Below are 16,619 nucleotides of genomic sequence, written 5' to 3' on the forward strand. Positions count from 1 at the left end.
TCTTTCAGGTAGATTTCAGTTTATGGTGAGAGTTCACACCGACAACTTTTAGCACCGTACAAATGTACATTTACACTGTAAATGGTTTAGGAATAGGGGGGGGGGGGAGAATAAGATTTTGTTTGTTAAAGTGGTACTGCCGATTGCGCAGATGCAATCTCTTTTATGAGAAGCTTATAGTCTTCACATTTGTGTCTTTTTGTGAGGACACTTCCTATATCGGTAGACCCTAAATTCTCCAAAATCTAACACTATGCAGTACATTACCTGTACAAAATTGTATATACCGGTGATCATGGCTGGAGTTGCAGTTCTAAACCCATCAAAATACTTGAAAGAAATCAGGTTACTAAATTTTACAGAATGTTCCATGGGCATGCAAGTTTGGTTAATTGAGAGCTACATATTTGTACACGTACATACATGTACGTGTACATGTGGAATTTATTCATTAAATATTAAAATTTAAGTTTTCCGCTTAGTGCTTTAAATATATGTACACATTACATGATGTATACATGTACATTTAAATTTTATTAAATTGGACGTGATCCATGATCATGGCAATAAACATGAAGACACTTGAACACGTAAAACAAAACAAAAAACTATTTGCTGAATGCTGTAAGAAAACAAGCCTAAAGAAGGGTAAAGATCGCTACGTACAGTGCCCGGTGTACGTGCATACTTGTATAAGTAACCACTAACATTACAAAACTAAAGTGATGTGTCCCAATTGATGGTGAATTAGCAATTTACACTGCATGTACATAAACATGTAGATCAATAAAATGTGGGGGAAAATGTAATGTGCCCAAGTCCAGTGGAAATTCTAGAAATTACGTGCACACTTAATGCCTTCTTCCTGTCCCAGGGTTCAGTTACTTGCTGAAAGAAAATGCACATTTATTTTGCACAAACTATTGCCTCAGGATACATTGTACATGTCTTGTCATGTACCGGTATTTATTTTTTACAGTATATTTGTTTGCCTCTGAAGAAAATCTTTTTAAGATCGCAACGTCAGGCCATCTGATTTTTTTTTTAGATTTGTATATTTCAGGTCAATCCAGTCAGAATGCAATTTGCAGCAGTCTTATTCATTGTCATATATTTATTATTAATTGTTCTACCCAGAAATATTACTGTACGTGGCATCTCGGCCACCATACAAGCACATGAACTGTACATGACTACATGTACAGTATGTATGCGTACATTCAGGCTGACGCGTGTATTTGTAAAGAATCACAATCAAGTACACGTATGCAGTCTGCCTTTAATGTATATTGTACATGGTTACTGTCAACAGTATGTATTTGAACACTCCTTGATAATATTTACAATACATCATGATACTGCATACAAAACACTATTCTCAAAAGGGCACAGTTTTCTTTTCGATGGAGAACTACATTGTAAGTTGGCTATACATGTAAATGCATGTATACAAACATTGTGCACCTGTATGTAACAGTAGCCTATCATACAATGTGCCGATACATCCCTACTAGCCCTGCACATTATGAGGAGACATTGAATCAGTCAACAAAATGATTTGCACAAGTTGGTCTTTATTTGCATTTGAACATGAGGACAGCTGAGATTGCATTGAATTATTAATGGCTAGAACAGTGTACATACATCAGTAATTCAGTGTATAATTCAGCAGAGACAGACTGCTCACATTCTATGGTAGTCTATCATTTACGTGTATTGACTTTTTTCAATACTAATTGAATATGCTCTTGTACATGTACGTAAAGTTAGCATATTGAAATAATGTAACTCAACTGAAAGGCTAGAAACACATTTTATTCAGACATGATCAGATAAAATTGAGAAATCATTAAAGCTTACATGTACTTGGGAACATTTTAAAATCGCATATAAAGTGGCTCTGAAGTGATCGTGTACTGCAAATGAATGTTAGATGAAAAAGTGCACTGCAAATTCATACATGTACGGTATGTAAGTGTCTTTTTTGTGATCAAAATATTAGTTTTGGGAAATGCAACGAAAAAAATGTCATAATTATTCTCTGTTTAATTTTGCCTTGGTGCACAAGGTTTCAAACAAAAATGTTGACTAACTAAATTTGGTAAATTGGGGGCAGTATTTGAAAAACGATGGTTGGCTGACCATCGTTGGAAATTGGCACACAGATTTCACTTTTCTTGAAAATGACAGCACACCAGTACCCATAATTTCACACGATGCTTGAGACTATTATTCACTTACAGTCAAGTAAGGTATTTCATAATAATTTGGTAGTTTTGTTTTTTGATTTTTGCATGTGTATATTACCTTTAATTAAGGTTGTGAAATATAAATAGATTCTACATGTACGTATGTGTGTACATCCACATGTACTTCCCTTTAGCTCTACACGTACACTGTACTCATATCAAAACCAAAACCGAGCAATGCCAAGTTTGAACTCAACTTGTTTGCCTAAACAAAAATCTGAGGTTAAAGTAATCAGTTAATATCTGATAGGAATTGCACTTCGACTAGATCGTCCGTGAAATTTGTTCACGCCATTTTCAGCCCGAACAAAATGCCAAGTACATGCATTTCTGTCATGTTTTAATTGAGCCAGGTTGGTTGCTCATATTAAGTCACGTTCCTTTTTGTCGTGTTTGTATGGTCACGCTCCCAGTGTTCAAAGGGCAACTTGTGATTGAACAGTGACCAATTAAGGTCTTATGATTCTCTGTTGGTGTTCAAATTCACGTGATGTTCTCTGAGACGCATACGTGTGCATACGTTGGTAGTTGGTACCGTCTGTGAATGGTGCAGTTGTTTGGTATCTACATTTGTACAGTTTAACCAGGGAAACAACATTTAATTCATTTGTATACATGTAAGAAAATTTTTGTTTCATGTGTAGAAAAATGTTAAGAGTGAACTGTCTGTGTGTGTCTTCTTTCGTTTTTGTCTCACTGACTGTTTTTTCCTTTGATTTTCAGGAAACAGTACGATTTGCGACAAGTTTCGTAACAACAGCAAAGTGGTCTCATCCGACAAGGAACATGCAGACCAAAGCCTACAACAGTCAAGGTGAGAATGTTACAATCTGAGAAACTCCTTGTTTGCCGTCAATGTTGGTTTTTAGATAACTGGACATATTTCATAGTGTGAATGGATTTAGTAATATCGGAACGTTGTTCTGCTGACATTTTTTATTTTAATGGGTCACATTGCAGACTAGTATGAGCATGTAGGGGGAACACCTCGATGAAAGAATAGGAAATGCAGATCTATAGATGAAAACCTAAATGTGTTTTACAACATGTACATGTACAGGCATAAGCCTGTACTTTTTATGAACTGCTCAATTCTTATGTGATTTTGAAATTCATACTTGGTGTAATCTATTAGTCCCTGTACCGCCCCTAGCAGTACTGCCTGCTACTGCCCATTTTGCTTCAAACTGCATGAGTAATCGTTGTTTCAAATGTAGTAAATGTGGGTATATATATCTATATTTTACTCCCTCTTATATCACAGATTATTTGCGACATGTTTTTATCTGTATCTGAATAAATTTATACATTTTCTCCTTCTCTCCTTAGAATGGACAGTCCCAATATATCACAAGGAGAAATAAGCATTGGCCTCGGCCATCAACACACGCCGGATATCTCCAAATTGGAGCCCTCACACAGCGGGCCGCCATCAATTATTACGGAGGAACATGCTGGAGACATTGACACCAACTATGACGAGCCCGTGCAGTTCCCCATGGACGTGTCTTTTGAGACCAAGAACATGACCGCCATGGTTCCCGAGGGGACTACCGACTCCGGCATGGGGTCTACTATAATGGATTCCGGTTCACAGGTGCCCAACTCCCGGATAGTCATTGTGGGAAGCAATGGCATGGATTTTGAAGAGGAGGAGATTGTTACGCTGCCGGTGGAGCCCATCGCGCACCCCCACCTTCTCCTGGTGGATCAGTACGGTCGACGGAGGTCGCACTCCTTCAACGAGGGAATCCTGTTGAACCGGGACCGGAAATCGGAGACATTTAACGGACTCGACAGTGCCTTGGATGATGACCTGCCGCCTGTGGAAATGTCGCCCTCGCCCTCGCCGCGCGAGGGGGGCCGGCTAGGAGGCGCCGGTTACCGTCCCATGTCCAGGAGTATGTGTGAGCGGAACGATTCGCCCGCTGGTACCCGATCGGCTTCGGCCCAGCTCAATGTGCCGCAGAGACGTATCTACCCCTCGTTGTCCTGCTCACCCTATGCATCGCCGGTCGGCTCGCCCAGGTTGCGGCGACCGCCCACGAAGGAATCCTCACATATATCGATATCATCAGTGCAGGTAAATACATAAAGGCAAGGCCAGCCTGGTGAGAAACTTTAGGCCTTGCATAATGTAAAATAATTTTTTTCGAGAATTGTGCTAATTAATTCACCACGTGAAATGGCTTAGGCAGTGTACAAAATCTTTTGTTCAGAGCTATTGTCTTAGGTTTGCGATAATTGTAGTAAGATAGGCCACGTGCTGACTATGCAGATGTAGCTCATGAAGCCGTTCTAGTCGCAGCCTTACTTTGAGAGCATTACTCTAAGTTTATGCACAATATGTTGAACAGCTCTCTATGTACCTCTATGTGTACATGTATGTAGACTACAGGACAACTTAGCTATAAAAACCACACAGGGTCCCCAGAATCTTCTTGATAATAAACATGCAATTTTAAGCCATTAATGCTTAATATAATTACTGTAAAATTGTGGTGCCAACAGGAATGTTCATTTTTTGCCAAATGTTTGTTAGTTTTTTTTTTTTTATAGGGACGTTGTACTGCACTTGTTTTTCTTACAGTTTTGCATACATGTACAAATGTACGTGTACAGTGCGTGGTACACATCACACAACTGTTTTATTGCCATAAATGGCCCGTCTTTATGAAAAACTCCATTGCAGTTTGCACTGTGTACACGTATCCATACTCTATGGACCTACTGACCCCATTCACCTCCCATGAAATCCTACTTTACTGCCATTGCTGCAAGGGACATGCAGTAATGACATTATTTGTCATTTGGAATTCCTTTACCAGAGGTCACCAGCCTGTTCAAAGGTTTGTTTGACTTTCAAGGGAACAGATGATAGGAGAATGTAGGCAGTGAATTTGGGTCTGCCCAGCGCTCACTAAAGGCAAACTTTCGTACAGATGCGAACTACAATAAACCCAGGCATATTGAAGATCAAAATAAAAATGGTTATGGTATTATCAGGACGTCCTTGACATTTTTTGTAAGTTTGGTAATTGTAAATATACAATACAATACAATACAATACAATACAATGTTTTATTTCATCACAATTAAAAGACTTTAAAAGTGAAATTCTTCTTCCCAATGTGCACATAAAAACAATGTATACATATATTTAGACACTTAAAAATTTACATAAGTCGAAAACTTCAGTTTATGAAAAGTTAATAAGTATAAAACCACCAGCAAAAATATATAAATATGTATATTGTTATAAAAAGTATTCATAAAATGTATTATCTGAATCAATCCTCCAAAAAGCCAGAGTTGGTTTAGCCGATTTAGCTTCAGACTTCCCCTTTTTTTTGGCTTGTGTTAACATTTTTATCAGAACGATGTACAGGCTTACATGTACGTTTGGGACTGAATCACAGTTTTGGAGATTCACATCTGGAAGTCATAATTTTTGTTGTTGTGACAGAAACCAAAACGTTTCCAGTGTGTCTTGCCTTACCTTTTTAAACCCAACCCTCTCCCAAAGTTCATATTAATGTAGTACATGTACCGGTAGGCCCTCATGTACAAACGGTTGGCTCATTATTATACAGATGGCAAGTGATTGAATGCATTGGTTGCTCCCTGCAACCCTTGTCTGATGTAACCCACAGCCCACTTCAAAGTCCAACTCAAGCATTCAAAGTCTCCTGCGCTCATAATTTCTCAAAGTCACACCGTGCAGACTTTACATACATACCTCAAAGTGTCCAGCTTGTTTTTCATACAGTCCATCATCGAGTGATCAAGGCTACATTTGCCGTTACCCTTTATCAACCTGGAGTTTATCAAACTTATAAAATATTACTTTTCCCCCACAGTAATTCACCTCCAAGGTGTTGACCATATTTCATGCAGTAATTGGCCACTGGTGTTATAATAAAAAAAAAAGGGAAGTTAAGATTTATGGGGACATTAGCTTAAAATTTGCAGAAGGAAGTTGGCACACGTTTGAAGGGAAGCTGAACTACGTAAATATTTGATGAGGCTGGATTTTTGTATAATAAATCATGCAAGTTGGTTCCAGTAAGGGTGATACCGTGCCGGCATATTTTGTACGTAAGAATATGAAATGTACAGACGCACGCGTACATGTGCCGGTACAGTATGTCGAGACTGCATAAAAATGACACAAAATGTTGTCACAATGAAAAGTCAGTATTTGTTGTTGCACTGTATTTTCAATTTTCATCAGCACTTGATAGGTTTATTTTTCATACCATTTCCAAACAAATTATGTTTGTGATAGCGGTGGGAGAAATCAGATATTACAAAATCCGGTTATCCTATTTTTTCAAACTGAATAATGGCTATCTGATGTTATCAGAAGCTGACACTCACAGGCATGCTGACAAAAAGTGACGGTCGAGTGAGGTGCGGCATGCAGTGTCCTCCTGACCACTGAGTCAATATGGTTTCAGTCATTTATTTATTTATTTATCTATTTCTTGTTTTAACTGGGTAGCCCATTCAGTGGAATCCACTGATCTCCCATGGGTTCCAGTAAAGAGGAGACAATGTGAAGGAATTACGGTTTTAGATGTGGGAGGAAAGCCCCTGAAGAATATTCTGAGGGAAACCCACGGAATCAGGCAGGGACTGAAAACCCAATCCACATATTGGCCCAGACGGGATTCGAACCCGGGCCACAGCGGTGGAAGGCGAGGAAAGTACCGCTACACCAACCTGACTCCCCAAATAAGATCTGAGACTATCGAGCAAATTGGGGGATGTTCAAGCTATTTTCTTCAGCTTGTGTCACAACAAATGAAAGGCCTGATATTTTTATGGTTGGTTTTGAATATCAGGTTTCCAAAAACCAAACCAAATAGTGGAATTAAAACCAAATTTAAAAAAATCTGGAGTTTAATCCCACTGGTAGTTTGTGAATTTTAGAATAGAATTATCATCAACATAAATCCCAAAGACGTCAAGAATATATCGCAGTACTTGTAATTTTACCTTCTCGTGAACAATTTAAGGTGAGAATTGAACTTCAACTCACAAATCAGATACAGGAGATTTGAGCAGTCTTATTTAAATTTGGAAAGAAAAACACAACCAAGATTTTGAAATTCCCTGAACACTGCCTGAAGGGCTTTCTGGATTATAGTGCCTGAATTTATTCTGTAAACTAAGCGCCAGTTGATGGCTTTTCCCTGCTGATGGCAAATTACAAAGTATAATTTGAAAATCCAGGTACCCGACTGATTGTTGGAGGTCTTGTTTTTTTGCAAATTCAGTGTTATTTGTTTGCTTCAGTCACAAAACGTGAGAGAGGAGAGTATCTTATATTTTCTTTTCAACTTTTCAATGAATTTGGAATATGAGAGAAGCATTACATTACATGTCAATCAAAAAATACTGATTAACATTGCTTCTGACTTTCCCATTTATAAGCATTACACACGACCAAGAAAGTTGTTCACACAATTTGAAAATATTTTGTTTTTAAATTTTTATTTTGCAGGATTACCAGCAATTGAATCAGTACCTTCTCTCTGATGAGATCGGTAAAGGCTCCTACGGAGTTGTCAAACTAGCTTACAATGAGGAAGATGATGTACACTATGTAAGTTTCTTCTTAACCTCATCAGCCCCTAGCATGACAGCGCCTCCCCCCTCACCCTCCTCCTCCCACACCCTCCCCCTTCCCCACACCCTCCCCCTTCCCCACACCCTCCCCCTTCCCCCACATCCCTTAAAATATTGCAGCCTGGTCCTTGAATAACTCAGAGTGTGTATCAGTAAGAAGTTGTATAATATATGGGTTCTGTGCACAAGTATCCTCTCAACGGTAAGAAAAGGGAGAGTTGGGGGAGACCACTGTGAGAGACATTCGAACGCATTGCCGAAGAAGCCAGACACTCATGCAAAGACACTATGGATTTGTACAGGGTGAGTCAAAAAAAAATAAAACCCAAATGTCGGGCCCATTGTTTTAGTAAAGTTCCACATGTAGCACTTGCACAATTTAGTATATGTAAGCCCAATTCATAAGCTTTCTTTTAGTTCAAGAATCATTCAAATCACTCATGTGCTTTTCAAGTTACGGAGTTTTAAACACAACCACCGTTTTGTAGTCCACGGATCACAAAAAAGGTGTGTGTTCTTTCAGCAAAACGAAAACAATTCACACTACAGTGTTCTAGCCAGGCATCAAATAGCGCTAGCACCCGCTACGCTTTCGGAAATAAGCGCTACGCTTAAATCGCGCCGCTACGCTACCGCTACGCTATAAATTTTGGTTGCGAAAAAAAAAAATCTGCCGTTTGTTCGTATACAAGCGCAGCGACTTTGAGCATTGCGCACTGGCCGTACGACACAGCGAAAAAATAAACAACGATCCCACCGCACGTAACCCGTACGATACCCCTACCGTGATGCTGCGCCACACGCATTCGCTATGATACATGTAGCAATAAGCACGTGCTGTTTTGTGCTGCGTAGATACAGCGCTCCGTACGACGTACGTGTCACCATGTCACGTACAGAGCGCTCTGTGGACCACACCATTTTGCGGTATCGGGTGTGCTTTCCTATAAAGGTCAATATTTACAAGCATTTCAACTGTTTTAAAATAAAAAATAATACTTTTTATCAAGTCCGAAACATGTTACTGTTTGAAAATAAGTTCTTCACGTCGGAACATAATTTTCGTAAAGGATTTATTCGAGAAACGATGTCCAAAGAAAGGTTAAGCACCCCTACGATATCAATGGATCCGTCCACAAGATGGCCGCACGTGAAGAATTCTTCTCGAAGAATGTCGCTGTCGAAAATTTCAATTTTTGACCACACTACTCGTTGCTGATAATATCAGTTCGATAAGTTTGGTAGTAAAAACGGATCTGTTTGTTCTTAGGACAAAACCAATCAGCAAGTATTGCAACAAAGCAAGTTTTTAGCGCTCCACGAATGCGTTGCTTTCTCAAATGCTGAGGGAAAATTTGGTCGCGTAGTTCGCCGGCGTAGCCGGTGTGAGCTGGCCCGCGCCGCGCCCGCACGCCGGGGCCGGCCGCGGCCGGGATAGGAAGCAATTCCCGGTGATTATTTCTCATCGTCATTATCTACAATTATATTTTTTAACATAACAAAAATGAGATTTCTCCTTCACATTGTGTTATAGCATATTGAAATTGCAATCGCCGACAACTTTTTCTGTCTGGGACCTCCATGGTTTTACAATTTCTCTCCCTGCCGATCGGATGGTTTTATTTACAAATTTAAAATCGGAACTACTGCTACTACGGCAGCGCTACACAACACAAGGCTTCTTGAAATATGAACGCAAAATATGAAATGTTCATGCGATTTGTTCTCGCACTTAATATTGACAAAGTAAATCCCAATTTTTTATAAAACATTGAGGAACTACTAAAAATGGTTAAACATCAGAAAGCATCGATCTTGGAACAATTTATACAAGATAACATAATCTAAAATTTGAAAACAGAAGAATTTTACAGGAGCAAGACTATCAATCATTGAAACAAATAAAACAAAATTTCTTATAAGTTTAACACTTCTGCTAAAAAAAAAATCAGGGGAAAGTGGCAGGGAATTGCCTCAGATTGCACCACAGAGCATCTAGAGTCCAAAATTTTCCGGGGCCCTTAAGCGGGCCCCGGACCCCACGCCGTAAGGGCTCCGCGCTCGCATTAGTCGTTGAACCAAAATTACCCCTACGCTATAATTTCACCCTGGCTAGAACCCTGTTCACACACATCCTTATGTGATTTGTTTTCGTTTTGCTGAAAGAACACTGAACTTTTTTGTGATCCGTGGACAGAGCCTTAAAACGGCGGTTGTGTTTAAAACTCTGTAACTTGAAAAGTACATGAGTGATTTGAATGATTCTTGTACTAAAAGAAAGCTTATGAATTGGGCTTTAATCTCCTAGATTTTGAAAGTGCTACATGCAGAACCTAAGTAGAACAAAGGGCCCGACATTTGGGTTTCGTTTTTTTTTACTCACCCTGTTTGTGTGTGCTGTGTGTCCTATCCACTGGGCTCTCGAAAGTGATCAAAAAGTGCCTGTGACCTGTTGGTGCATGGAGCCCATTGGGGTGTGGATGCATCTATCACTGTCTGTCAGGCCACCTGTAACCCCCTTCCCCACTTTGCCTCTTCAGCTCTTCTAGTGGTTACACCCGACATACTTAACTGTATTTTGTTCCCCCCACACCAAACCCCCTCCCCCCCCCCCCCAAAAAAAAATGAAAACAAATGATAACTAAGGAAGGAGAAAGACCACCTCTTTATGTACATGCAGTTTGTAAATTCTTCCTCTTTTTCTGCAGGCAATGAAGATTCTCTCCAAGAAGAAACTTGTCCGAAAAGGAGGATTTGCAAGTGAGTACATCGCAGCTTCACTATTTGAACTCACCAAATCCTCTCAAGAAAGCTATTGATAGCAAACACTGTAGGAATATATACGTAACTAGGAGGAAATTACAGTCGTCAGACTTCGGACCTTTACATATGTACTAACACAATTTTTGCACGGTACGTTTGTTTGCATGCGACGGCCCCATTGTGCTTGCTTATTTCGGGCATGCAACATTTCGTCGGATCAGCTGATTTCCTTGTTTTTCATATCACACTTATGCCATTAAAAATCAAAAAGCCCCTTATAAAGTCTTGTAAAGCTTGGACCACCTCTCTTTTTTGTTTGTTTTCCAGTTGCATGCCTTTATTTTTGTCCAAACGGTTCTTAGCGTCTTGTTTTACCAACTGATGTAAGTTTTCCTCCAACTACTAGAAAGATTTCCAGCCGAAGATAAACTATGCCAGACTTTTACCTTTGTTTCCCCCCCACCCCTACCCTTACAGAGCGACCCCCACCCAGGGGAGGCAAGCCGGGCGGTGGCCCCAAGACCCCGCTGGACAGAGTCTACCAAGAGATTGCCATCCTGAAGAAATTAGACCATCCCAACATTGTCAAGCTTGTGGAGGTAGGTAACTCCCAGTAGGTTTTCGTTACATGTTGATGATGGGCTGCGTATGCATGTCTGTTCGTGCGTGTATAGCTATAGCGTCTTCGCGTGAATGTCAGTTGTCGTAGGCAATGCGTTCAAATGTCACTCAAAGGGGCCTCCCCCCCAATTCTCTCCCTTCCTTACCATTGAGGGGGTACTTGTGCAGGGTACTTTTGCACGGAACTCATATCTTCATGGGCACTTTTTCTTTTTTGTCTTTTTAAAATAAAGAGTAATTTTGATCATTTATTGCCCTTTCACATGATTCAAAATCTCTTTGTTGGACCCGGGTAGAACCCTGAGGTTTTGGGAACTCCTTTCCATTGACTGGCTCATTATGTGGCCATACTCGACTTGAGGAATATCAAATCCTATAATATGAGGTCATATACATTGTTGCACCTTAACAGTATTTCCACTTGGTTTCGATAGTGAAAAAGCTTTAAAATGATTCGGAAAGCCAGACACTTATCTTAACCTAGAGATGAAGCAGGGGTTTTGATACTATTAATTAACCCTAACGATCCCCAACCAGCCAAACTCCAACACCAGGGTTTGTTGGAATCTGTTAGGATGAGTACTGCACTAGTAAACTGACTGTGCTTTAGGTGTGATTAGGCATACCACAAATAGACATGGTCCAACTGTTTATGTGCACAGTTTACCATAATGTTGGGATTTGCAAGGATGAGGAAGGTTCCTAGTAAATCACCCTAGGGAGTTGGGGTTAAGGGCAATTTGGAGCTTATGCATGAGAGTGTGGCAAAGTGAGGCTCCTTTTTGGCGATTTGTACAAACTTGTGAAAATACTTCAAAACATTTTTTCCCAGATGAATTTGAATAAACTCACAGCTCACATCATATCCAGCAATTTGTTCACCTGTTTGTAATCCAATAATGCACTGTTTAATAAAAGAGCAGCTGTAAAACAAGATTGACAATGAAATGCACATTGCACACTGACCCGTAAGGAGCGATCTGTTGGAACTGCGAGATACGTGCACGTATGATGTCATGAGACCTTACCAAGGATAACCTGGTGCACTATAAAATGTATCCTCTTGCGTGCGAAACCACTCTCCATTGAAACATGATTGAGGCCATTCAGTTACAGGTTCTGATGTGCGCCATTCCAAATGTCATCAGTTATTATTATCCCTCCCCCTTGTCTAAAAGCTTCTTTCTTTTTTTTATCCCCCCTTAAACAAAAATTCCCTTAAAAGTCAAAGCGCCCTTGGTCATTTGAATCGCCGAGCCACCCTGGTGTAATTCTATAGCGTGACTTGGCTGCAATTAAAAACAAGCCCCTCCGCTGCCTGAACTATCCAAACAGATTTGTATTAATCAAAACACTTCATTTGGAATACTCCCTCACACCGGGGACACGTGTTTTGATAAACTTATTTGGAAGTGCAGACCTGCCGTTTTACTCAGAAGGCAGTGTACTTTTTGATCGAGGGAATTTGTGTTGACGTTCAGCAGAATTGCTAGACGACTTGCTAAGTCAACTTATACTATAACATAAAGAAGGGCGCAAATTTGTGGTGCTGCATAGCTGATATCAATGGGAAATTAAACTGGTGCGGACAATTGACTGAAACCGGTGCAAAGTTGAGGGAGTCTTCCTTGCTTACTACCCTAAGTTGAGTTGCTAAGTTGAATTATACTATAAATTATTATTATTATTTATTTGTTATTTACCCTGGGGAAACCTCTCAGTGGTACACTGTTTTCCAGAGGTGCCCAGCAATTATACAGAACAATTCACTTAAAATTACAATGACAAAAAACACTAAAAATAGTAAACAGTTAACGAAGGATGCAAATTTGTGGTGCTACAAAGCAGACAATAATGCTTAGCAAATTCACTGGACACTACGTCTTGGAATATGCTCATTTGGGCTACAAAACACATTTTAATTGAAATGATGTTAATTGGAAAGAGCATTTAAAAGCAGGATAAACGTCCACACAACCAATAGTGCACATGGCTAAAAAGTGAAAAATTAATACCAGCGTCTCAACCTCAAATGTGGTATCCAATAAAAGGGGACAACAAGACCTTTCATTTGAGTGGCCTGCCAGTGAGAAAATGGTTTTGGGGCTGAAGTTATAGATTTCAGGTAGACATTTTGGCATCTTGTTTTCACATGCAAAGTGCTTGTGTTACTGTGAGTTTTTGTTTTAAAGGCAGAGAGAAAGGTTAATATTTTACAAAAAAAAAATTACACACAGAACTTAGAATACCATGATTCGGTATGTTTTATCATTTGTGTGAAGTTGATTTCAGACACGTAACATCAGTATTAAATGTTTTAATGTAACCTCAGTAACAACAAAAGCATGATGTTTTCATTTGATCAAAGTACCTTTTTGTAAAATGTCATTGGTGTTTTTATAGAGCCAACGCATATCTACCACAACATCATGTTTTTGTTTCATTCAATTCTTGCGAGAAACTTCACAGACTTTTATCAATGCATACTGAAAATAAGAAGCCTATGTCGTAAAACATAGCGTCCGTAATGGTCATTTACAGTGCTTATAAATGTCTCATTTATTATTTCAGCTAACACTACATTAATTAACTATGTCATGTTGAACATTAAGGCCTAAGCTACACTTGTACCAAATATGTAAAATTTTCTTTCACTGCATTTTTTTTACTTCGTTGTTTCAAATTGGTTTTAGACTCTGAATGTAACGTCAGTAACGATGGAACTGCACATGACATTTTGGCTCATACCTGTTTGTTATTCAGCAAACGATTTCCGCTCTTAGCAGATCCGCGAAATCAGCCTCAGTTTTATTTGTCTAGCAGCTCCCCCTTTTACCAAATATGTAAAATTTGCTCTCACTGCATTTTTTTTTACTTCGTTGTTTCAAATTGGTTTTAGACTCTGAATGTAACGTCCGTAACGATGGAATTGCCCCTGACATTTTGGCTCGTAACCTGTTTTCAGCTCAACAACTATTTTCCGCGCTCAGCAGATCCGCGAAATCAGCCTCAGGTTTATTTGTCTAGCAGCTCCCCTTGTATCAATTTTCAAACAAACAGTGGCTGCTTAGCATGCCATTTAAAAAAACAACAACAAAAAAATGGCAAGAACCACAGAAATTAAAAGCCTGTGTATACATAGGGCCCAGAACTGATTGATACCGGTGAATAACTTGCGTCAAAGATTAAGAAAATAATATGGTCGCAGTTCATCATCAATCAGGGGTGTTGATTGGTGGATCCTTAACGCGAGACAAAGTGAGCGTTGAGAAATTTCAGGCACGCCATTTCTCATCTTGCTCTGTGCAAAAGTAAGCACGGTGATGAGTACATATGTCATTTAGAAGAGATTGATTCAGTGAAATTATCAATTTGCATTTTTTTTGTCAGGTTTCAATAGAATAACAGTGAAATTATCAATTTGCATTTTTTTGTCAGGTTTTAATAGAATAACTTAGGATGATTTATGTGCCAAAGTAGCATTTATTAAAATAAATCTTATTTCTGTTGTCATACATGTAGTTCACTAAGATTTTTGTTACCTTCTCTCCCCCCCCCCCATTACCCCCCCCCCATTTTTTTTTAGCACCGTTTTATGTTGCGTAGTGTTATGAAGCATATCTGATAAGAAACTCTGTGTTACACAAAATTGCCATAGCAACAACCTCTGAAAATGTTTAGAAATTGACAAATTTTGTCTGATTTCTAATGTTTTGTGTCTCTTCAACACACACACTAAAAAGGTTCGCTTCAAAGGAATAGGCAATCATTAAATCCATTTCAAGAGTCAAAATGCATTATTAATTCAATCCATTTTCCTCCAGAGTGGAAAAATGATTCATTTAAGCCTTGCTCATTAGATAAAACATGCAGTTCTTAAACAGAAAAAAAAGACCCCCTGCCCCGCCCCCCTATAATGAAAATCCCCCAAAACTCCTCTCCCCCCCCCCCCCAAAAAAAACCCCACCCTGTTCATTGAAATAAAAACATAGCATCATAACCTTATGTGAAAATAAAGTATCCCGGTCGATCATTCTGTGGTTAAAAATGGACATGTCGAGGGGCAATTTTAACACCGGAAGCGTGGCTGTAACAGTACTTTTCCCGTCTATATTTGGCCCACTTTACCTACGGACATAAGCCATTTGTAAATTCCATTGTGGTCACGATTTAGATGTAGATGCTGTCATGTTTGCGCGATAGTAACTCGCGCGCTCGCTATGCAGTGTATCCAGTCTCGCCTTGTGAGCGCCCCGATGATAAATGATATCGCAGGAGCACTTAGTGTGCGACGGCCAAATTTCTGCCTGGCGAGTTCTGAAAGGTGAACTGTTAATCAGGGAATTTTTTCGTTGAGATGATGTTTCTTCTTTTTTTTGGAGAGGTCTGTGTAGTTTTTACTAAAAACTCAGGTTAAATGTCAATGTTTTTCAGGTTTTTCGAGTTTGTATTGTAGCTGTTTTGGTGTGAGGTTTTGCTTTTATCTTATACACTTTTGTTCGTTATTTGTACATGTATCTGTGTGTTTCTTTAGCTTGGCCAATTTCAATTTTCTTTTGTTTATCAATATATGTGTGTCTGTAAAAAGATTTTCTATTTAAATATGTTTTTCATTCTTAAAAAATTCTTACTGCCTGCAAAATCAAGAGTCAGGTTCTTTTATGAAAAGTCAATGTTTTTTAATCATTGATGAAAAAGTCCCCTTTCATCCATCACATCAAATCAAGAAGTCGTTTTCACTCAATGCGTAACACTTTGTCCTGTGCCATTAACATGAGTATCACATTATTGGCTTGAGTGCCAATCAATTCTATCATTTCCCAAATGAGAAATTCCAAGAATGCTCTTCAGTATAAAAAACAAACCACTTGTCAATTAAATCGATGCTTGTTTGTGAAAAAAAAATCAATAGACGTAAAAGGGCAACCAGTGCAGTAAAAGAAAGATAAATGATGTTCATAATTTATCCATTTTTAAGATAAGTACTGGTACTTAAAGAAAAATAATTTCAAATCCATTGTGAGAAGGAAAAAAAATCTTTGAATATTCCCTGGTTCATGTTAATATGGACTTAAAAGTTTTTCATCCATTCGGTCAGACCTGTTTGCCTATAGCAACCCTTCCTTTTCAATTAAGCGCCTCGCAATCGCCGTCAAGCACCCAACATGAGTAGATCCATTAAATAATTAAGCCACTGTAGGCCAGACTAACAACATGACAAATTGCCCGACCACAGACCGGCCTTCGAAAACTGTATCGCACCGTGTGAATGCTGTTATTATAATGCCGTGTGCTTGTGTCGTAAAGTGTCGTTCAGTTGTGAAATGCCGTCTTGTTTCTGTGTCCATTTTC

The 16,619-nt window shown here is 39.2% G+C and overlaps 1 protein-coding gene across 4 annotated transcripts in view; it reads left to right on the forward strand.

Annotated features, from left to right (window-relative positions):
* The window catches only part of LOC119729932 (calcium/calmodulin-dependent protein kinase kinase 1-like), a 55,066-nt gene that overhangs the window by 22,989 nt on the left and 15,458 nt on the right, over window positions 1-16,619 (forward strand). For all 4 annotated transcript variants that reach the window (XM_038202716.1, XM_038202715.1, XM_038202714.1 and 1 more), the window contains exons 3-7: window positions 2,973-3,063; window positions 3,579-4,332; window positions 7,759-7,860; window positions 10,592-10,643; window positions 11,124-11,245. In XM_038202716.1, coding sequence (XP_038058644.1) covers window positions 2,973-3,063; window positions 3,579-4,332; window positions 7,759-7,860; window positions 10,592-10,643; window positions 11,124-11,245 — 1,121 coding nt within the window. The remainder of the gene's footprint in view (window positions 1-2,972; window positions 3,064-3,578; window positions 4,333-7,758; window positions 7,861-10,591; window positions 10,644-11,123; window positions 11,246-16,619) is intronic.

Source organism: Patiria miniata, unplaced genomic scaffold, assembly GCF_015706575.1.
Source record: "Patiria miniata isolate m_02_andy unplaced genomic scaffold, ASM1570657v1 HiC_scaffold_22, whole genome shotgun sequence".
Classification (NCBI taxonomy): domain Eukaryota; kingdom Metazoa; phylum Echinodermata; class Asteroidea; order Valvatida; family Asterinidae; genus Patiria; species Patiria miniata.